At 41.3% G+C, this 24,185-nt stretch overlaps 1 protein-coding gene across 2 annotated transcripts in view; it reads left to right on the forward strand.

The window, feature by feature from the left end:
* Nucleotides 1–1,948: 1,948 nt before the first annotated feature.
* Nucleotides 1,949–24,185, forward strand: part of NPAS2 (neuronal PAS domain protein 2) — a 43,336-nt gene continuing 21,099 nt past the window's right edge. The window contains exons 1-5 of one of the 2 annotated variants that reach the window (XM_067289710.1): nt 1,949–2,081; nt 5,333–5,424; nt 8,741–8,830; nt 14,655–14,775; nt 15,748–15,861. In XM_067289710.1, coding sequence (XP_067145811.1) covers nt 2,003–2,081; nt 5,333–5,424; nt 8,741–8,830; nt 14,655–14,775; nt 15,748–15,861 — 496 coding nt within the window. In that variant the 5' untranslated portion in view covers nt 1,949–2,002. The remainder of the gene's footprint in view (nt 2,082–5,332; nt 5,425–8,740; nt 8,831–14,654; nt 14,776–15,747; nt 15,862–24,185) is intronic. The other variant, XM_067289709.1, reaches the window with a different exon arrangement.

Below are 24,185 nucleotides of genomic sequence, written 5' to 3' on the forward strand. Positions count from 1 at the left end.
AAACAGAAAGCATGCTCTGTGAACTTTTTTCTCTCACACTCTTTTCTTTTAGTTTACTTTAACTAACAGAAAATTATTTGGAAATACATTTTTTGCAATTTGATTGAATTCCAAATTTCAACCAAAACTAACTTGAAATGAAACATGAGTAAGCATTTAATAAATTAGAATGAGCATTTGCCATTTTTCACTCCAATAAAATATAGCTTTAAGACTCTGAATTAAGGTATGTTATGCAGTTAGTTGCTTTGATGTGTATACAATGTATCCCGCTGGACAGCAAAAAGAAATACCAAATTTAGTGTAAAATCACAATTCATTGTAAATCAGCATGATGAAATGGCTACTAATCACAAGTAACAGTCTTTCTATAAGACAATAAACAGCACACATATAACAGATTAAAAATGACTATTTAATGACATTTTAAATTGGTGACTTCAATCATTCTGAGTTCAAGCTGTCCTGTATGTTCAGCTGTATTCGTTAAAAACCCACATTCATACTGTGCCTCCTTTCCCTTGAATATGCAACATTTTTTTCTGAGTAGTGAGGAGAGAGGAGAACTGGGACAAATAGTATGGAATTAAGACACAAACTGTTTTTGCTTACCATAAATGATATGCCCTAGCAGTGAAGTAAACAAGGCTAGGGAATAATCTTCTGAGCAAAGTGAGGAAAACTGCATTATTTAAGACATTTATAACTGAATTGAACAAAACATTTACAACCGTACAATGGTAGTTTAGATGACCTAATTGTTTTTTCTCTTTTTTTCCTTTTTAAGATTTTACTGCGATCATTGATTCAGATCTTGGTAGAGTTATTTCCACTACAGGAGTTTTCATATTTCCTTTGTGAATAAAATGTCGAGTGTTAAAAATAGATACCTTATATTTCTGTTGAGGCATCTTTTTTTTGGCAAAGCAACACTTCCCCTATAGATGGTTGGTGTTTTGTTTTATTTTCAGGAGGCTCAAGATTCTTTGAGCTTAAAATGAAGTGAAGATTGAATTATGAGGAAGTAAAATGTTGATGTTCTTCAGGTTCCCTTGAACTGTACAGAAATAGGATAAGGATGGAGCTTTTCACATCTTGTTCTGACAGCCTTTTGCATTGTAATAAGAACAGGCTGAAATCAGTCAGGCAGTATCCACCCAATCTCTGGTGTTCAAAGCTGTAAAATAATCAAGCATTGGCTTCTATCCAGCGTATCTCCAAGTGTGTTCAGGGTCGAGAGCAAGACAAACAAAAATTACCCCTCTGTCAGTAGTAACATCCAGAAGTCTCTGCTGCGATTTCTCTGCTGAAAATGTTTTTTGCCATATTGGTCCTTGGGGGAATGTAAATGCTGGGCTAAATTCTGCTCTGATTTTCACCAGTATGCCTCCAGAGCTCCTTATGAAGGTCCGCAGAGTTAGCACGGATTTAGAAACTCAGAATGAGAATTGGTCTGTTGGCTTTTCTTTCCTGTCTACATGTAACCAGATTTTTAGATCTTTATGTATTTAACAAAGCAAATCTTGCTTGCTTGAGGACCTTTCAGAAGAACAAACAAATCTAGGTTATATTCCTTTTTATTTTCACATGGCTACAGAAGTCCAGGCAATACCTTCCAAGCAGAACAATTGCAGTATTCAAGAGAACAATTCAGAAAACACTTCCTAGTGTATAGGTTGATATATAATAAAAAAACATTAAAGGGCACTCACTCAAGAGATTATCAGCAGTCTTAATGATAGTACTATGGTGGTGCCAAAACACCCCCAATGAAATCAGGTCCTTTCTTCCTATGAGCTTTTCGAACACAGCGGCAGAAATAGGCTCTCTGAGGAGTCTGTAATCTAAACACACTTTCTAAAGGCTTTTTAATTCTAAATCTTCAGAATTTTTCTGGGTCTGCTCATCTTTTCTTTTTTTTTCCATTTACAGGGCTTCACGTAACAAGTCTGAGAAGAAGAGACGCGATCAGTTCAATGTTCTCATCAAAGAGCTCAGCTCCATGCTTCCTGGCAACACCCGCAAAATGGACAAAACTACTGTGCTGGAAAAAGTCATTGGCTTCCTGCAGAAACACAATGGTAAATTTACCACAGTTCTTCATGCGATAACCAAATGGTAGTACAATATCCTGTTCCTTCAGCGATGATCAGAATGGCTCAAGGGGCCTAAAAGTGCTACTGCAAGGTATTCATTTCTGTCTCATAACTTCTAATGAGAAAATATGCAGGCACTGTGCTGCCCAAATCCATCTCCTCAGCTGCTCTTTAGTTGAGAACAACTCTCAACCTGCCAGAGAAGGGAATGAATGTCGGGAACGAAGGGAAAGGAGGGCAGCACTGCTCTGCAGCGTACCTGATGAAGAGGGATGCTTTGAACGAAAGGAGATTTGGGCCAGAGAGAAGACTTCCTTCCCTTGAGATCTGCAATATTCTGAGCAGAACAAAGCACTCACCCCAGCTTCTCCACAGAAAATGTAGGGAAGCAATCTGTCAAGCCCCCTTCTCCTCAGTGGACTGTGTAGGACACAATTTTCTGCAGACAGTGGAAAATTCAGACCAGAAAAGGCCTCTATTTTTAAAGCCAATTTTGGCAAATTGTATGCATGGGTACTTGATGTGTTCCACCCAGTTTGCACAAGCAGAAGCTATGTCACATTTGCACAGCATGTAGGGGCAGTTGTAAAATTTGGGCTTGGAAGACCAGGAGCTTATTTTAAAACACACACAGCAGCAATTGCTAAGTATTTTTAAAATGTGCCCTCACCACAGAGTAATTTCAGACCCGACTGTTCTAGTCTGGTTGGTCTCTTTTTCAGTAGGTGAGAGAAATGTGAACAGCAGCCTCCTTGACACATGGACTTCAGCCAGCAGCTCAAAAAAGACAGTTTAAATGCTTCTCCCTTATAAATCATCTGGGGCTGGTTTAAAATGGGACCCTCTTGTTGTGCTCCTGTGCGAAAGAGGCCGAGGGCTTCAGCGAGTGACCATGGGGGAACAGCCCTGGTCCCACAAGGCAGAATGGGCTCTAGTGAGCTAAAGCACCACGTCACCTGGCTCACCTTCATTCATTTGGCCATCTCCCACCCATGCTCCCTGGAGAGCTCTGGGTGAGAGGAAAAGAGCATAAAAACTCTTATATCATGATTCCCAACATAACGGAGTCACAAGTGTCAAACTTATGGAGGAAATAATTATAGTGATTCTGTTGTTAGAGTGAAGTTTCTCTTTAAATGAATTTTTATCATAGACAAGATCATTTCATACAGGAGGGCATGACTAGGACATCTGAAAGTTTGATAATTGTATATACCTATTAAAAAATGACAGTAATAATGTATCTATTTTTTTAGCTGCTCAAGGCAGAGTAAAGGAGAATGTGACTATGCTCAGTTATAAAGCCAAGCAAAGAACCATCTCACGGGATTTGAATAAGTGTAGACAAGAGTAGCTGATAGCCCAAATAATTTACTCAAAAAGGCACTTCATTTCTAGAAGAATAATTAAGCAAAAGAAAGCTAAGAGCCACAAATCCTTATACAGCAACTGGGTCAAGCTGTGACTTTTTGTGCACTTGCTAAAAAAGGCAAATGTCATCTATTTTTAAACTAGATTAGTAGCCACACAATATAATACAAAGCAACACAGTTTTAAAATGTTGATTATTTTCAGAGTAGCTTGGATCTGGTTCATGTTTCCCTTGCACTTAGTGGGCTAAATCAAGATTTTAGTTATAACAGAGGAGCAGGTCAATTTTCAGATTTTCTGTTTCATACACAGTCTCTTTCTTTATAATCCATGGAATCTACCAAATCTCAAGTAATTCTTCTGGCAGTTATGTTTTGCATATAGCATCTTTTCCATGCTATCGATCTGCTGAAAGTATCCTATATTCTGAGACTACATAATAAAAATCTGATTGGGGCTGGTCTCTCTTTTTCCTTAGTTTGCTTTTGAAAGCTCCATATCAAACCGTCCTGGCTTTGGAGAGCCACTGTGCTGTCAGTGACAACCCCCAGCAGTGCAGAAAGCAAGCTGAATAAGCTGTTAGAAGCAAACAGCTGCATCTCCACTAATAAAGCCTGAATGGAGGCTCTGATTTATTTCTAGGAGACAATATGCACAGGCACTGTTATAAATTTACTGCCTTTAATATCATTTAGCCATTTTCATTTCTCTGGCCAGTTTTCCTATATGCTCAGAATGGAGAGCACTGGGTATTACATGCTCTATAAGTGTTAATCAATCGGATTAATTAGCAGGTGGTGCTGAAAGGAAAAGACAGGCTGCACTCAGCATCCCGCTCAGTGCAGTGCTGCAATTCAGGAACACTTTTGGAGGAGCAAAGCGAACAGCGAGCAAAACCAGCGCAAGTCTCTCCACATCGTAAAATTTGTCCCCATCACACTGACTGACAAGTTTAGTAGTGCATTACTTGGGTAAAGCTAACATGAGTCACTGTTTTTTGGAGCAAACAGCTTACCCAAGTGCACCCAGCTATCTTTTGTTTGGCTCCGGGTTTCACTGCAGTTTTTTAGCCCAGCGCACCTGCACGCCTCCAAGGAAAGCTGGCAGGGAGCTGGCACCCGCAGGCTGCTACAGGCCAGACTGGGCCAGCAGTGGGGCAAAACCTTGCGAGCATGTCTCACAGCAGGGTTGTCATCGTGGACTCGGAGCGTAGGAGACCGTCCTGCAGGCAGGGTTTGGGGATGAGACGCCGGCGCTCTGCTCCCTCTCCTCTGCCCTCCTCTCTGGAGCTGGCAGTGGGCACAGGAGAGGGAGAAGGCAGCTCCAGGGTCAGGCTGGTGAAACACTCATGTTTTGCTTGCGTTTTGGGGAACGGAGGGAAGCCTGTGCCAGCTGGGGCCACAGCCCTGTGGGGTTCCTCCGAAGGAGTTCTCCCGCCGCTCCCCATTCAGCACGGGAGCGGTGGGCTGAAGTCTAGCTCTTTGGCATCCTAATTTTGAAAATTTAGTAAATTGTAACCACCTCTTTGACATGTGCTAATCCTTGCCTTGATTTTAGTTTCATGCACTTTTATCTTTTGATCAATACTCACCTCAGTAAGGCTGATTTAAGTCAATGGCTATGTGAATGCAAGCTCCCACTGTAGCTGATTCCAGTCGAGCTAAGTAAAACTCGAGGAAAACATTTCAGGATTGAGCACCATTTAGATATTGGTTGTATTCTCACTCTGTATGCAAATCTCATGCTTGGAAATCACAATTTTTGAATATAGAGATGATTTCTATCCTTTCAGAGCAATTCATGTATAGTCTTGCAAGATACAAGTTTCTCTGAATTTAAAAACATGCACTGTTTTATTTGTCTAGAAGTCTCGGCACAGACAGAGATTTCTGAAATTCAGCAGGATTGGAAGCCTTCATTCCTCAGCAATGAAGAATTCACCCAGCTGATGTTGGAGGTGAACATGCATATATGTTTTTTGTTAATTATGTCGAACAGATGTGGAAATGCCCATGCTTCTAGAATAAAATGTTGTCTGCTGTCCCAAAAGAGGAGGTTTCAGGCACTCCCATATTTGACCATTGAGCAGAGCTGCCTCTGGAACGAGGGACCAGAATCCCACATACTCCTTTTCATTCCTGGAGGGGCAGTACCATTGTGTGGTGCTGCCGCAGCCAGGTACGGTGCACACAGACTTCCAAGAAATGCAAGCCAGAAGAGGTGTTAAATCCCAGTTTACATTTTATTATTACAAACAGAGGTGAGCAAAAGGGAAAGCAGCATTTTTTCCACCTTTTCTTGGGATGCATTATTATTACCTAATATCTATGCAAAAGTAGCACCTAAAAAGCCACAGTGTCAGGTCCCTTTAGTGCTAGGTGCTATACAAGCAGATAAAAACTGACAGCTCCTGCTGGTTTGATACAGTTAATACGTCTACTATAATGATTTTCAAGGCCCTCATCAAACATATTTTTATTATAACAGGGAGCACAGTTATTTCGCAATGATAGTTTTTAAATTACCTTTAAATTATACCATAGGCGCTTTTAACGCTAGCTGGGATTTGAAGGGAGGTGACTCAACGGCGTTTATGCAGGGTTGAGATGAAATGCAAATGAGCTGCTGAAATGCGTTTTTCTCTCTTAGTAACAGCGAGAGCCCTTTTCAACAATGATCTCCTCCAGTACTGTACACGTAGAGGTTACACGGCTCCACCGCGTCCCTTAAGAGCAGCCCTTCCCTCTTTTGGGGTGCGGGAGTGCCGTCTCCATCGTGGTTCCTGCAAGTGGCACGAGCGTGGCGCGGGGTTCGGGCTCTGGCTGTAGGCAGGGAAGGCTGCCGGCAGGAGCAGCCACCCCGGAGCGGCGCTCAGCACTGCGGGGGTGGCACGAAGCGGTGGCACCTTCCCGGCGCTCACGGGCTCTCGGCCTCCCTCTGCCATTGCCATTCATTGCGATTAGCGTTTTCCTGGTTCGGGGTAAAAAGGCTCCGCATTCACATTGAACTGACAACTGCAGATTCACATTTCAGCGCACAGGAATTTAACATACGCAACTCCTTCAGCTTGCCTTAAAATATTTCCCTCAGATGGCAACAAATTGGCAGATGTCTTGACTGGCTGTGCCTTTGTTGATTCTACTTTCATGCCATACAATTTTAGATGAAAACAACTGCTTTTAGTTTCCTAGCTTATAAATAAACTGCTTGCTACTCTGAATTTCCATGCCCTTCAAGCTAACACTGGGTGTTGGGATGTCCTGTTGAGCCAGCTGTTCATCATTCTTTTTTGCTTTCCTCTAGTCGTATTTCGTTAACATTCGGACAAGCCTGCTTAAAATTTTTCCTGTCCTGTTACTGAAAAATGGGAAGGGCTTCTTTTAAGCACTGGTTCAAAAGATTCAAAGTATACTTGACTGCAGTAATGCATTGGCTTTCCTAAAACTGGCCTTTTCTCACACCATAAAAAGACTGTCATCAAATCACATAAGAGCTGGTATTAGGCTGTGTCCATTTATGATTGTTGCAATAGTGAAATCTTTGATGGGGGATATGCCATCTTAACGTTAGAAGAACGAGTTGCAAGTAAATAAAAATAGAATTATGTATGCATACATTAACTTGATTTTACCACAAAATTCTGATGTGAGTCACTTTATTTCATATCCAATGCAAATTATACAAAGACTTGATTTTTTTTTTAAAAAAACCCTTCACCATAGTAACATGCACAATCCAGCTGCCTTGAAAAACCACTGCTCTCTTCTATGGGTTAACAGCTATCATGTTTTTTAGAAAACAGCTTGAATGTACTGTACATTCTCTGCACTTAGCTTAACAAAATCAAACTAGCTATTGCAGCTGGAGGGTTTTCAGAGATGCTAAACACACACTCTTCTACTGGGGTATAAGTTATTGACCTGCTTTTCAAAGGATTGTAGCACCAGCAGATTCCCATTGACTTAAATAGTTGTGGGTGCTCAGCGTTCTCCAGAAAAAGGAACATATGTTTGTGTCGTTATTCAAGGCTTTGCGCTCTCCTTTTTTTTAAAAAAACAATTAGCATTTTCCAGTACTCTCCGAATCCTTCCCCTTACTGAAGTCAGCGGGGGGGAAGGATGTTCTGCAGCGCGCAGGAGCAACCACTAGCCTGGCTTGGAGGGGTGCTGGGATTTGCAGTGAGCTGTTGTAGCTCTGTGTCACCCTAATCAGGCTGTTTGCAATACACCTGTCTTCTGCACAAGTATTTCCTCTAGCATATGCTCCAACTCTGTTCTGACTCATTTGTGTTTGCAGTCTTTGCACTGCTCAAATACTGCAGTCAGCACCAACTCTGGATCACCAGTAAACTGACAAAAAGGACCCAAACCTGCTCTGTTCAAAAGGCACTGGAAGTTCACCAGTGACTCCTTAATTTCAGTGGGAAGGATTTAACATAGTCCCTGAGCACCTGGTGTTGACCCTTAATTATTTTGGGGGTTCTACTCAGAGTATATGAAACCTAGCTTTGAGTCCGGAAATCTAGCTGGATTTAGCTTTGAGCAAGATTTAGCTCAAAACTTTGCAGCTCAGGATGAGGAGGAAACTAATTTTGAAGGTGAAATTGCTTCTCTGCAGAGGACAGGACTGACATGCTGGTATTCTTCAGTCCCAGGAGTGAAAGGGCTTACTGCAAGGTGGGACAGAAGTGAGGCAGAAGCTCTGCAGAAGTTTGAATTTCTCCTTGAATGAGTAATCTAATACCATGACCTTTAAAACAAATCACTCAATTAAAACTCAGGCTAAGGATTATTTGATCATTTGCATTGCTTTTACTTACATGAAAGCCCAGTAATATACAACATTACATTAATACAAACTGAGATTTATGGGTTTTGCAGAGAACTACCATTTTGAGATAGGACTGCATTCTTTATCATCCTTTGATATTTACACAGAGCTCAAATGTTCATTTTAATAACTTCCAAGGGATCCAGTCTTAGTCATTTTGCATTATTAAAATGTGTGATTAATTTAAAAACTGAGACATGAAATGTTCCTGTGAGCCCTTTGTTGCTTCAGTAGTAGGTTTTACTAGACTACAAAGAGTGTTGTAAAAGTTAAATCAGACTGTAAAATCAGAGAATTACTGTTCTGCGACTTGAAATAACATTCCTACAACCTGATGACAGTATGGTGCTGAGGCAAAACAGTTTTGATCAACATACAATGAGATGCGCTGTTTACACTCCTCATCCCTATTAAAGTACTCTCCCCTTGTGTATTTTCCCTAGGCATTAGATGGCTTCATTATAGCAGTAACCACAGGTGGAAGCATCATCTACGTGTCTGACAGCATTACACCTCTTCTAGGGCATTTACCGGTGAGTAATTCTGGCGTAAGCTTTTCTACTATGAATTGTTGGCGCACATGAACAAGGGCATCCAGTGACTGTGTAAATCATGGTGGTCGTAGGATCAGACCCTGTATTTTTAGAACCAACCGTAATAGGGTGGAGGGGATGTTTTCCTGAAAATGCGGTGATTTATGCTGGTCGTGCTGTTGATCAGCTCTGTTCTCTGTGAGTGTGATTCATACACTTCAAGTTTTTGTTGCTATGAGGCATTTCGGCAAAGCTCTTCGGGAATACTCTGACCAGGGAGGGACAGGGCAACCTGGCTGGTCTTTTCCATCTCTGATTTCTAAGCTAGTGGTGAACAGCCCCAGTGCTCCTGGCAGCCTGACGAGGAGCTCACTAAGGGCCTTATCCTGCTCCCACCACAATAAAGGAGAAAATCCCAATCGAATTCAGAGGAGTGGGATTGCACCCTGAATTAACTGGTGGCGGCTGCTGAGCTTGTCAGGGCTGCTCCCTGCAGCTAAACTCGTTTCCCAAGGCAAATGCACCCCGCTCCCAGGTGGCGGTGCTGGAGCTGATGCTTCATGCTCTGGTTTCGGATAGCTTATTTACCCATGGGCTGCTGGAGCTTGCTCTTGGAGATGCTCCTGTGTGCCGCTGGGTTGGGCTGCGGGAGCAGTGGAGGGGGGCTGCTTTGAACCCTGCTCCTGATGCTAAGGCTGCTCTAGGAGAAATGATACAATAATTAAGAATTACTTCTCACATTCATTTTTAGTGGCTTGGTCTCAAATAAATACATACCCAGGAGAAAAAATAGCTGCCAAATCACTATTGTACCTCCCCCCCCCACACACACACATGTACTTGGGAAAATTACAATTATTTTTCCCTTGCTTACATTTCCACCAAATATGTGTCATGTTTTCCACCCAGCCACACACACTACCTTGCTGTAATATGAACAAAATTATTTTCTTCTGAGGTTTAAAGGACTTGATGAAAGGCAGCAACTCCTGGTAAAAGCAAGGATATTGCTATGCAACAGTAGATTGAACTAAATCTATCCATTTCAGTTTTCTTTAATCCTCAACAGTTGAAAAACTCAATAGTTGACTGTTTCCTGACATTTACATTTATTGCAAAGGCAGAGAGAGCCCTGTCCTGCAATCTGTTGGGCCTTCATACACTTACTGATTTGCATGGAGTCTCTTTGGTTTTTCACAGTTTTGGGGGGTTTATTGCTATCTTTTCCAAATACTTAGTGGAAACTGTAGATCTGCTGCGGGAAAGTATCACTTTTCAGGAAAGTCACATAAACACAAATTTCAGTCCCTGTCCCTAAAATCTCAAGCCCTGGCTGAGCATGGGTGGATTCAGGCTCCTAAGTCCTGAGTTGGCCCTTCAGGCCCTTCAGTTTTTCCCTCCCAAAGTCATGCTTTGTATTATAATCTTGCATGGTACCCAGTCCGAAATGAGCACAAGGATGACCATTATTTTTCATTTGCATTGAAGCAACATTGCAAACAGCCCAAGTCAAGGACCAGCTTGCCAAGGCCCAGATGCAGCAGAGGAAGTTCCCACAGACATTCTCAGGACTGATTAAGTGTTTGTGGTTAGAAATTGCCCCGTCCACCCACACTTGTGGAGAGATTGTGTGCATCCCAGAGACCGCCACTGAGTAAGCAATAAAGGCCACTGTCTCCCTGAGGTGTGCAAATTGGTACAGCCATGGCCAGAGGTCCAACTGAGTGTGCAGTTAGACAGCGTACTGGGCATTTTAGTCCCATGCTGTCCTGCCTGTATGTCTTTTTAAGTTTTAAAATTGATTGGAGTGCTCTCTGAAAAATCTATGTGGCTTACTTTTTTTACTTCCAGGGACTATTTGTAAGTTAATTTTAGTGACTGTTTGAGAGACAAAACACCAATTCTTTCTCTTTTGTGGCTGCAGAAAAAAAAAGGCTCTGCAAATCTGCTGCTTTGAGCATTGAATAGAAAGCATAACTGGGCAGAATGCAAATCAGGGGTCTCTGAGGGCCCCTCTCTAGAAATCTGATGACTTTTCTTTCATTAAAATCATGAAAGACCTTGGTGCTGGGAACAATATATATCTAATTCTTTTTAAAACAGCTTTGCTTGCTTTAAGTTCCATGAAACTTTTCAAAACCTCTGTTGTAATTCTAAATAGTTTGTTATTACAAGATTTAGAGGCTACTCCTAGCACTGGTTGATGTAAATAGAGCTTGATCCCATGCTGTAAGACTAAATATTAGTAAAGTTACTCCCATAAATCTGGTCACAACTCGTAGCGTTGTCCAGTCAACTGTTACATCTCCAAAACTATGCAGGTCTCTGGAGGAGGATCCTCCCAGTCCTTTCTTACCTGCTCTGTGCAGGGAAACAATTAAACACAAGACATCAGAGCAACTATTTCCCATCTGTAGGAGAAGACAGAGATTTCTGGAGGATGTTGCTCCTGCAGGCTCAAGCAGGAGGTGTTTCATTAGCTTACCAACTGGTGGGCAAAAGACATAAGACCATCTGAGATGCTCTCAGCACTGTTCCTGGGGATATTTCCCTCTCACCAAGGTCCAGCCTGGAAGCCGAGGTGTCCCGGCTCAGAGCCGACCCTCACAAGGGTCCTCGGCCGCCAGCAGCAAGGTGGTCCCAGGCACATGGAGCTTCCCATAGGAGGGCTCCTTCTCCAGCTGGGCTCCTGAGGCAGCTGTGTTGCTGCGTTAGGTGCTTAGCGAAACGTTACGCTGGGCAAATCCAGGACCTAGCACCTCCTGGTATGCACAAGTTTTGTACACCGTATTGTAGGGAGGCGATAGGCATGGCTGCAGTATATACAGATTCATACCGCAATATCCGGGGCCGAATCCCAGCACGCAACTGCAGAGCTGTCTTGGTTTTTGGCTGTTGTGAAAGAAGCCTGTCTTATCTATGTCCCTCCACCTTCCCATTCTTGTATTGACTCCCTTAACCAGTTGCCCTGCTTTTCTTCCCTGCAATAAGAAATTATTCATCATCTTTCCTCCTTCTTCTCCCTCCCAAAAGAGCAGTGAAACGGTGAGGAAAGAGCTCCGCATCGGAGTACAGCTGTTTTGTTCAAACTGCACAGATATTTGAGCGCTGCACCAAACCATCAGAGAACTGGGGGCAGGTTTGCTGTGCACTGTTTTAAGGACTGACCATCATTCATTTATGCAAAGGTGTTTCTTTTCCTGTCACAGCTATCAGGGATAAATGCTCAGAAGTTTCTGTTAGCAGGCAGGATCCACAGATTTGAAGGTGCAGAGTAGATTCAAAGCTTAGCAGCATAAATATGCATTAATGTAGTTCATCTAACCACTCTGCTCACAGGCACTGTAATTTATCTCTTATCCGCTTTGCCTGCCTCATTCGGCAATGCTTTTCATGGCTGTGGCTGCCAGTGGGGCAGAACTGGCCCCTGCAGAACGATTAGAACAATTAGACAAAGCTGCAAACCGTTCCCCTCCAACTGATGCCTCTTTGTCTGTGGTGACCAGATTTTGTCCATCTCTGCTTGTCACCTTTTTGCCATGGCACTAGTTGTCTGCTTTTTGGATCTGGTGCAGAATTAGCTCTGAATAGCTTGCCTGATATTTCCTACAACCCCAGTAAGATTGTGGAATATTTGCTGCTTGCTCTATATTTGAACTGTTGATGTATTCGTGATTGATATATTGATTCAAGAATACTGATTTATTTTTGATCTGTGCAAGATCAAGAAATTCTGTTCTGTGTGCTGCTTCACAGGTGGGACTAACTCCTGCAGGAGGCAAGAGTATAAATCCTACAGTTCGGTTTGCACTCATAAATCTTACAGTTTTGTTCACGCTCATAAAAAAAGTTGGTATTCCCCAACAGAAAAGATTAAATTCTGGATATGGTACATGACGGAGGCAAAAAATATAAATGCCAGGACCTGTATATTGGTGAAATCAGTCAATAGATAGTGCTCATGGAAGCAGGTGGGCAGGTCGCTCTGAGGCAGGTGTGTGGAAGAAGAGAGTCTCTGGCAACTCCTACCATACATGTAGTTGTGGGCTTCAACAATTAAATAATCTTAATCAGAAAAGACGCTGCAGACTTAATAATGTGTTTTGAATCAGAACTCGGCCAACGTGGAAGGCAAAAGGTCACACATCCTCAGATCGCTAAATAAGCAACACTGAGTTTGAGGAGCTGAGATAGCTCACATAGGTGAGGATAAGGATACAGCCTACCATAAGTAGGTCTCTCCAGTCCTTCTGCAACTATTGCTGAGTGTATGGGAGCTTAATTAACCCTCGTGATACTTATGTGAAATTGGTGGATATACTTATTATCTACTGTTTCCAGGTAGAAAAGGAATGAGAAGGAAAAATTACTTTTCCAAGGTCTTGTCATTGGCCTCAAATAGGACTCGCCACTGAGGTTTCCCATCAAGTGCTCACTCCTGGAGATTTTTCTATCTCTGTGTTTCTTCATACGCCCGAAATTACATGAACAATGTAATATATTTTGTATGAAAATAAACATTGTATATATACATATACATAAAACCAAATCCTATGTAGGATCAATAGGATGAATACTTAATAAGGTACATACTAAATGAGTCACAAAAATAGTTTTCAAATATTCTTAACAAAAAGACTATTCAAGTAATGAGCTCATACAATAAATAAATACAGTTTAATAATCTAAATTAATATTTTATCACATCAAGAAAGGTGTATAAACTGTAGCACTATCATTTTCAAAGTATATTTGATGCATTTCAATACCTTAGGTATAAATTCCACACAGAACAGCAGGTGTGCGTGGAAAGCAGAGCATAATCTTAAGTAAATACATAAATAAATGATGATGATTAATAAGTTGCCAGTCTCATACAGGGCTAACACATTTTCAACATGAAATACAGCCTGATAGCAGCTGCTCTGACAACACATGAAGCTGTGTCAGTATGCCAACTCAGCCCGAGGTAGTCTCAAGGGAGATGAACGTAAGTGAAAGCCATTAGAGGGCTACTTTACCTTAGGACTTCCTTTCAGATGCTTTTCTAGCTTTAGGTTTGTCACCATGGCTGAATGTGGTGAGAGTTGCCCCTTGGTGACCTTGTGACACACTCTTGTCTTCTCCATCACGGGCCAGTAACCCCTTTTGCATGAATCGATCCCCTCTTTCCACACCTAAATCTCAGTATCAATCGCGCAGATCCCACACAGATTTCAGAAGCATTTCACCTCCCTGCCAGCTGCCGATGCTTAGAGGACTTCAGCATTGAGTCCAGGGCTGGCCAAGGGTCTGGCGCTGGTGGCACCGTGAAGTCCTGGTCCCAGGGGTCAGTCACTGCTGCAAAGTGATGACCAGACCACGGCGTCACCTTTGCTCCCACCTCCCTGGCGTGATTCGCAGGGGGCTGTAAAGGGAGAGAAACGGCTGCCACCCCCAGCCGAGGGTCCAACAGCCGAGGACGCGCTCCATTTTCCAGCTCTCCCCCAGGTCCTCTGCTTTAGCCATGCAGCCGTGCCCAATGCATCCGACGGCCTGAGACATAGTGTAGGAGCATCACCCATGCTCAGGGCTGAGCTGAGAACGGGGCCACCAACAAGGGTCCACTAAGCTCACCTATGAGCTGTCCCTTCATCTGAGCTTTGTCAGGAGTGCCTGGAAGTCAGCGGGAAAACCCCCAGGTTTCATACCTGGCCTGCCATGTATCCCTGCATAGTGTCCCGCCAAACTGGTAGCAACTACTGGCGTAATGGGTGATAGGGAATGTGCATGCCACGTTGCTGTTTGTTGTGATAAGTCTCTCAAGATTTCTTTTTCTTTGCAGTGCGATGTCTTGGATCAGAATTTGCTAAATTTCCTCCCAGAACAAGAACATTCAGAAATTTATAAGATGTTGTCTTCTTGTATGCTTATGACAGATTCTGCCTCATCGGATTACCTAAAAAGTGAGTTTTATTTTATCATTCCCTATAAAGGAAAAAGCATGGGCAGGATAAGAATTTTCTCTCAGAAAGAGATTTTATGTAACATGCAATATAAACTTCATGTCCATAGCATTTTAAAAAGATCTTGCCACCTGGAATGACCTTCAGTACTATTTTAAAACTAAACTCATTGCATTTATTTTACTAGGCTATGACTGCTTGCAGTTATGTTAATTATTAAACATTGTATCTTTTGAGACAGCTAAGAAAAATAGGTTAGCCAATGGAAACTGAGAGTTCTCCTGAGACAAATCACATCTTAATTGATATTTCAGCCTATTAAAGTAAGATGCTGTTTGGAGATACGCTAATGTTGCATACCTTTGTTTTGCATTACAGTTGAAAAGTATCTGTAAAATCATCATAATTCTTTTTCTAATTGAATTTTGTTTTTCTTAAAAATCCTTTCCCTTGCCTCATCCAGAAAACACATGATAATAAGATGTACAGCTGCTTAATCTACTGTATATACAAAACCTGCAGCTGATAGCTAATATGCCGAAGTTAATTTAATAGATATTTTTGAGGTAATTAGGCACACTTTTCCAACACGAGATATAGAACATCTGTGAATGATGAAAATTCCAAATAGAAAAAGGTATAAATCCATTCTTCTCCTTCAATACAACAATGTTATGCCAGTGTAACTCCTATGAGGAAGATGGTGTAAGAGAATGGTGAGTTAGTCTCAAAATGTGTAAATTAACTGTATCCAGACCTGTGCATAGTGCTGAACATCCTGGGTCTCATGCAAGGCATTTGCTTATAGAGGTGCTGATCCTGCAGTTTATAGTACATTGGTGTATAGGAATCTGAGTGGTAACAAGCTGCGCTCATGCTGCTGATTGCAAGATTGGGGTTGAAAGGCACCATTCGTTGTGTTTAGTTTAAATAGTATATTTATTTCTTCTTCTTCTTCTTTTAACAATCCAGCTGACAATGAACTAGAGTTTTATTGTCATCTTCTGAGAGGAAGTTTGAACCCAAAGGAATTTCCAACATATGAATACATAAAATTTGTAGGAAATTTTCGGTCTTACAGCAATGGTAAGCTTTAATTGTTGTATAAATGTTACTTTAGCTATACAAAATAAAATATAAGTATGGTTCCATAGAACAAGACAGGCTGTTAACTGAAAGGACTATTTCTAACATTATGGGATGAATCTCACATCACATGGATCGAGCAACCGATTTGCAAAAACTCCGTAAATACCTATGAAGTTTGAAATTGTGTTAGTTCCTTCCGTTAATGCACTTCACTTATAAGTTGTAATCCTGGATTCTGGGTAACTTTGCAAATAATGAAGGGTTCAGAGGAGGGTTTGTTTGTGCTCACTGATACTAGGTGCTAGGACTGTACCTATTAGCTAAATAATAAGATTGCTGACTTATCTACTGACTATGTAAAATGTGAATTCGGCCTGCTCCACAACTGATAATCTGCTGTATCTGCCTTTTCACCCTTCTCCAGGGAATTCTGGGGAAATGCTGTAGTGCCACGTAATTGAGTGTCTGCATCCAACACACCACGCTGCGGTGACATGTCACCTTCCATGGCCATCGAAATAGCTGAGGACACTTAGATCCTCCTCAGTCTCAGACTCTGCCATTTTACATTCCCCTCCAGCTACTGTACCCGATATTCACATAAAAAGGAGAGAGACATAATCAGCGTAGTCATTAATACTGCATAGTCATTGTAAGGAAACCATCTTTCGAGGGGTGAAGAGCAGATCTTTACCTAATGTGTTCCTTGATAAACAGATTGCTGCATGGCTATTAGTGAAATATTCAGAAATGAAATATTCTTTTATTACTTTCCCTTCTCCTGCCCATCCAAGTTTGCCTTAGTTGCTTGCCTGATTGAACTCCAGAGTGGTATTTCAAAAGTTGCTGGTATTGTTCCAAATAGGTCATCCTCAGCAAAAATTCCCCACCATGCTTTCCAAAAACCGCACACCACACTGCGAAAAAATGTCCCTGTCCCCATTTAACTTTCTGGTCTTGATCCACATGACTAGAATAGAAATCTATGTGCAGTATGGAGATATGTATTTCTTGTCTGGTGCCGTACGATTTGAGGCTTTATTTGTATAAAAATATAACTGCCTTTATGCTTTCTAGTTTGAATGAAGTGAGATGTGGCTGCATGGCAGACAAACACAGCAAGCTGTACTGTTTTCTAGAGCAGAAACTGAATTTCAGGTGCTGACTCATAAGGATACATTTCTATCGGGGGAATTTTTGATCCATTTCCTTCAAGGACTTTCAACCTTTTTTTTTTAATGTGACTTTAAAATTGCCCTTTTACCCCTTAGGTTTTCATAACCTAGCATTTTTATCAGTTTTTTTCTCTGAAGAAACATAAAACACATTTTCACCCTGTTACCTAGAAATCTTCCCTAACTTAATGCTTATAAATTAGATGGGAATATATGGATTTCAGGAGACCCCAAATCATCTTCTAAAGACTCCAGTTTATAGCTTTCAAAATAAGACAGGTGCATTCTGCTTTATTTTTTTTTCCTTTGTACCACTTTTTTCTTAATCTTTCACTTTATTTTGTCTCTTTCAATTTCTTCTCATCTCTTCCGTAGCCTCACCCTGCGCCCGATGTGCAGGGTTGCCCTTGTCTTTCTGAGCGAAGCGGGCGAGACCAGAGCTGAGCGATGGGTGGCAGGGGAGAGGCGTACCAAAGCTTCACGGGGCAGCGCTTTTCTGATGTGCCTAGGATCCACTGGCCCCAAATCCTGTGTTTCAGAGGTGTTGGTTGAGGGAAAACACTGAGCTAAAGATAAGAAAAGAGTTAGTAGAGCATACTGTGGAGGGAGAAAGACAGAAATTGCAAATTAAGCTTAATTAGCGGGAGATGTTCCTTATGAATGTATTCAAGAATGCTTTCCCCTGTAGCTTTTCGCAGCAGTGGAAGTGTGAGCATGTTTTTACACATGGGAGACTGATACAGGATATTCTTCTCTAAATACAAATCTCCAGCATTCTTTTAGCTGCCTGATGCCAAATTCTACCTTTGTTTTTAATGATTTGTTTAGCGTGATCCGAATCCACTCTGACTGCATGCTCCTACTACATTAACATGAGGCCCTCCGTAGCTGCAGAGGCTGTTTTACCCTTGCACAGGCTGTATCCCATCAGAGTACCTAAATATTCTGTTCTCATTAGTGTAGTGTCATGGCAGTGACAGTCCTAACAGTCTTTCACCTTTCCTTCTCACTTAACTTTTGCTAATGTTTTGAAAAAATTGCTAGGTCCAGTTTTGCCCTCTTTAACAGAGATGTCACTAGTTTTACTCTACTTCCACACATCCTCTTTTGCACATGAACAGCCCTTGAAATAACTGCTTCGTAGGCTCATTTTTATTGTTGTTAATTGCTCATATTACAGTGGTGCTTGCCTCAGTTCCAGCAGAGGATAAAGCGGGGGGAAGAGGGTCATGCTCGCTGGGATCCAAATGGCCTTGCCTCCCTCCCTCCCTTGTACCTTCTCCCTTAATTGCATTGTGACTGACAGCTGAGGAGTTCGTACAGGGATGGGTTTGAATGGATTAATCTGAAGGACTGAGACTTAGAAAACCAGTTAGTGGCTTAGCTGCTCTCCCTAATTTTACTGGGAGCTGCAGGGCTAATTCCCCTCTGTTTAAAGGCCATTGTAGTGTAACACTGAGAATTTTGTTTCTATCGAAGCCAAACAGATACCTGACATCTTCCAAGGTGGTGTGTCACCAGGATTGCTGCTGGGGGTCAGATTGTGCAGAACATGCATTGACCCCTGCAGGTGCTCTCCCCCAGAGGAGGATGGTCACTGGCACCTTTCCTCATCCCAGGAGGGAGATAGTCCGGGCAGGGAGATGCAGCTGTAACCTCCCCCAGAAATCACCCAGGTGTGTGTTCAGCCTTTAAAATTTGGTGTCCCTAGGGCTCCTGGGTTCAGCTATAGCTGGAAGCTGGAGTAGCTTCGCTGGCCAGGAGCCAGACTCGGCAGGAGGCACCGCTCTCAGGCAGTTCCCACAGCCAGGGCTGTGGGAAACGGTGCTCTGACCCCCGCTGCAAAGGCATTTCTGCAGCCGCATCCTCACCGGGGGCTTGATGCAAGCTGCCCGCCCGTGAGCGCACTCCCCTCGGATCGGCCATGCCCAAGCGAGAGCGGTCAACCAGGGAAACGGCAACACAAGCGGTGCAGAGCGACTGCATGAGTCACTGGCTGTGCTAAATCACATACAAGAGATTTGATTTTCCATTCGGGAAGGTTATATAATCATCATTAATTAGGCTTCAGTGAGGAAAGCAGGACAGTAACCTGACATGAAGACTCAGCAGTCCCTTGAGAGGAGGGGATATGGCCAGTGGGTCACTCAGAAGAGAAGGTAGAGTTTCCTCTTCGTTTCTAGATGAGAAATGCCTACTTGCTCCCCAAGTTATGATTTTCTTTCTTTTTTTTTTCTGATTTGCAAATAGGAAGATCTTTCAATATATTTCTATATTTCTGCATCTAAATGCTTTAGTCTCCACTCAGTTAATTAAAGCCTTTCCTGTCGTCTAGATTTTAACAAGAGTGTTGCATATATTCAAAAGTCTGATGGAGCAGCGTGCCATCACTGTAGCTGTTGACCAGTAGCGCATGTTCAGGGACAGAGTCATGTCAGCGTTACCAAAGACTAATGCAGTGGCCCCCATCCAGTTTTGCCAGAGGGCTGAGGGGGAAGGCAAATAACAACGATAACCCCCTCAAAAAAATTCAAGGAAATATTTAGCTCCCAATAAAATATGTCAAATTAAGTGAGAATAAATTATTTTACAAAGCAGCTTAATAGCTAGCTCTGATAAGAAAAGATAAGGCAAGCTGGATTTTTCCCTCTTCTAAAAATTGTTTGCAGTTTTGCAAACAGAAAAATCTCTCACAATTATATAACCAAATATTGGCTTTGGTATCATATTTCCGAGGTGACATATTTGCTTAAAAAAATCCCAAAAGGGGCAAAGTTAGAGTGCTACCTTTCAAAGTGTTCATCAAAAGAAAAAAGGAACACCAGCATCTTTAAAGTGGCAGATCTGTCCTTTCATCCAAAATGCCTGAAGTTTTCCTCTTAAAGGAGGAGATAATTGTTATGTAAAAAGAGTTCCTGATCAAGTAATATAATTAAATATTATAGTGGAATTTAAAATTGTGTATCTTATGTTCCCAATTTTATGGAAACTCGAGAAGTATCTAGTTACTGGATGCTAATAATAGCAGATACACTACTGCTGGCCAATATATGTCTCAGATTTAAGAATAACCATCAAGGAAATTATTACGCCGGGGAGAAAAAAAATCTCTTCACTCCCAGAACAATTAATTCAATCTGAATTCCCTTTTAAAGAAAATAAACAGATTTATACAGAAGATATATTGATCTTGAGCATATAGATGCATATACATACATAAGCAAATATATAAACATCTGATAACAAGAATAACCCAAACAGAAATAAATGTTTTGCTCAAAACCAGCAGTCACCTATTAATATTTGCTATTAACAATATAGTAGAGCAGCTCACAATTTGCATCTCTTCTACTGGGCACTCTACAGGCATTTATGCAAAAAGACACCATTCTTATCCTAAAGAATTGACATGGGATTTATATCAACATAGGGTGGAGGGAGAAACAGGAGGAGGAAAGAGGAGGGAGTAAATCAAAACAAACAAATAGGCACCATCACTGTTATTCATCCAAGGCTATTGAGCGTAGCCTTGCCTGCCATCAGCATTTCTGATTTCTTCATTTGAGATACATTAATCACTGAATATTCTGTTGATCTGTGTTCTGAATTTATTTATAAGAAACAATCTTGTCTTTATTCTGGTCTGTTTGGCTGGTGTTTTTTGAAATTGCTACTCTGTTTGTTTAACAGTTGCTAAGATTAGTGCTTTAAACTTTAACATCTACTGACAAAATAGGAAGGAGAGATTTCATCTTTCAAATGACATAAATGAGAGATTTGCTGTTACAGAAAGAATACATTTTAAACACGCTAAGTTAAAATGACTGAGCAATTGACTGTTGTACTATTATTAAACGAATAATGCAGCATCTGGGGTTTTTTAAACATGTTTTCATTCATTTCATGTGGCATGATTTGTGTCCCCAAAGATAAAAATCTTTGTTTCTATGGTAGTTAAAGGCTTTGGTTCTTTTGTAGTTTACTTATTCTTAACATCTTAGCCTTAATGTTCCTGGTTCTCATTTTTCTCAAACCTTGTATTTATGCAAATCGATTTCTTTCTATCTTCTTGTATTATATTTGCAGGTAATTTAATAAATACTTCTACTGCAAAAGAATTATGTTGTACCTCTAGAAGAAGCAGACGTGATAAGCAATCACAAAAACTATTAAAACTCATGCTGAGGAGCATCAACTAGCTAATATATATGAAACAACTGTTTCACCTCTCTGATCATGTCTTTAGCTTTGTCACATAACCTCATAATTCTCTATTCAGGATTTTTTGTCTAGATCATTTAAGTGTGAAACACACATTTCCTCATTTACCTGACCCCACCTGTTTATACTCAGCTTGACGTTTTCGTCAGAGGCCTTCTAAGCACTGTATTGGACTTATAAAAGTTAATATCATCACAGCTTTAGACTTCATCCTATATTTTACATTAGACTATTTTTCTGTGGTGTTTGCAGAAAGTTCAGTACTGAACTTTGCTCCTTTAAGATGTTGTGTGTTTTTTCTTTCCAAGGGATTTTTAGAATTAACAAATATGATTTTTCGGAAGGCTTGTTTAAAAGATTATGCCAAGAATTCTTTTTTAATACATGTAATTATCCCTTTCTTTGATAATGCTTTAAAAGATATCAGTAAAAAATGTTGAAATTTACTGAACAACTGCAAGAGAAGAGTAAAACAGACTTTGTAGAAAGAACTGTCAAAAGCTCAAAATACTAACAAAACAATTCAGGAAACAAAATAGTTCAGAAACAAATGTAGAATTTTTGCTCCTTTCAGCTACAGTAGCTGTTATTTTCAGGCTGAGATGTACATTTCAAGCTGGTAGTTACCTGCCTGCATTCTCAAGGCTACTATTTGGCTTTTAATGCCTTGGACCTTGTCAAAAGCATTTGAGCGTGGAGCAGGCAGAGTCCCCATTCGAAGCCTGGGGGACTGTCAGCCAGGCTGCCTCCATCTCACCTCCCCAGGCTTCTTCACTCACTGCCTCTAAGTTCAACATTCCTAGTGATGAAATGCCAAATTTGCTAAATAGCTGTATTATATGACAATTACTGCTCTGTCAGTACTGCATTTACCTCTTGGAAATAAAATTCTATTTTGTAAAAGCAACATTAAGGGATGTATTCTGCTCTTTTCTGGGAATACAACTTTTTTCAGACTCAAGGTTGTTTACATCAACCAGCTTAAGTAAAAAGGCCATCTACTCTCTTTGGTGCATCTCACTTTCCATTCTGTATTTCTTCTGGAACTGAAGTCATTCGCAAGGTCATGCTTTCATTAACTAAGTTAAGTTATCATACCTGTACTTCAGAGGCTGAATGTGCTTATCTCATTTTTATTTCTTAGAGCCCAGCCTGCAAATATTTGCTACTGAACTTGGCTATTACAGAGAGGAACTGTTCCATTGACTTAAAAACGTGACTACATTATTAGGTAGTAAGCTTGGAAGTAACTTTTTACAGCGACCTTAATTTGGATGTATAGCCTTACCATTAATTTTTAAATAGGACTGACTACCGAAATCAACTGATTTTTGCTAAATAGTATCAGAACAGAACAAATAATTCTTTACTTGGAGTTCTCCTGTTTCCTGTAGCTTCTAACTCTTCCCCCTTTTTTCCACATCTTGTGTTAATAGTCCCATAGAAGCCCTCTTATAGGCACATAATACCAGCAGCAGAAGCTGAATATATATTCTTATGAGGTCCCCAGAGCAAGTGTGCTTTGCTTGTGAAAGGAGGAAAATTTTGCCCTTATTTTTTATCTTAGTATCCTGTAAGCCATGCCCTCAAGACTCAGCTACAGGAGAGGGCTGTAATCTCTGCATATGTTCATATCTGCCTTGCTTTCTCAGATGTGGAATCTTTCTTCCCCTTTTTGGTGCTATATTCTTGCACACATAGTGGCCTAAAACCATTCTCCTCAGAGTACTTACTTTTCTGTCTCATACCCTGTTATCCTTGTTATCAGCTTTATATTGTTATGCTAAGGCTTTGTAACAGGTTGAACTGGGCTCCAAAAGCACATGTGATAACTAGGTTGAGGCTTCCATCTGTACAATTTAGGCTAGTGAGCTAAAGTCCAGTGCAGAAGCACCCCTCCCCAGACATATACAAAACTCTTAATTTTCACAGGAATGGACAAGCTTATCCTTGTTTGGTCCTGTGGAGAAGAAACAAATTGTAGAAAACTTGATAAAGTTGGATTATAGGGGACAAATGGCAAGGAAAGATTGTTTCACATTAGCGTTAATCCCTATTAGCATCACATTAACACTGGCAACCTCCAGCTGCTAGATGGGACCCTCTCTACCCTCACAGGGATAGTGGCTTGGGCAGGGCAAGAGTACCGTGGGGCAAGCCCAGCTCCCCCTGCAGCTTCATGCACAGTTTTCCTTCACTCCTGTGGGAGCGGGATTGCGATCTCTAAGCAGCCCAAATTTGGATGAAGAATTTGCATTATGTCACCATAACATGGGATGGTGGGCTAAGCTAAGGCAACATGATCTTTTGGTGACACATCGCTAAGTCAGGAGGTACTCGAGGCCCCTCAAAGCAACACAAAAGCCATGCAATCACGAAAGACGCACATAACAAACGTGTACAAATTCTGTAGCCACATCACATCCATTTTTTCCTTCAGTCCAGTGTTTCAAGAGACAGCAGGTCATCTACAGACCTACAAAAAATGCCCGTTTCTGGATGCTAGTGCTGTACACGGGACCCTCGGCTTTTCTTTAAAATAAACAGAACTTGAGCACATTGGGGTCTGTTCTCCTTAAATATAGAATGGCAACGTACATTTCAGCAGCCGAGAATCACAAGCAATTTCTGCTAGCTCGATGAAGCCTTGCTGGCTTTGGTCCTCAGTGTTTTGCCACTGATGACTTGAAGAGCGTTCTTCAGCTACCTCCCTTGCCAACACTTTTTTTCACTGCCTCATGGAAGTAACGCACTAGGCAAGCTGCAGCATATATAATTATTGTGAGTGGTGAAAAGGAGCAATTGGATGTGTGGGGTTTCTTTCCAGAAAGCTGGTTTATGCTCTGTAATAAGGTTTGGTGTTATTTTTATCAGGATTAACCTATAAGTTTCATACTTGAAGTTAAGCTCTGATGTCTTTCTGCC

The sequence above is a fragment of the Apteryx mantelli genome, chromosome 1 (genome assembly GCF_036417845.1).
Source record: "Apteryx mantelli isolate bAptMan1 chromosome 1, bAptMan1.hap1, whole genome shotgun sequence".
NCBI lineage: Eukaryota > Metazoa > Chordata > Aves > Apterygiformes > Apterygidae > Apteryx > Apteryx mantelli.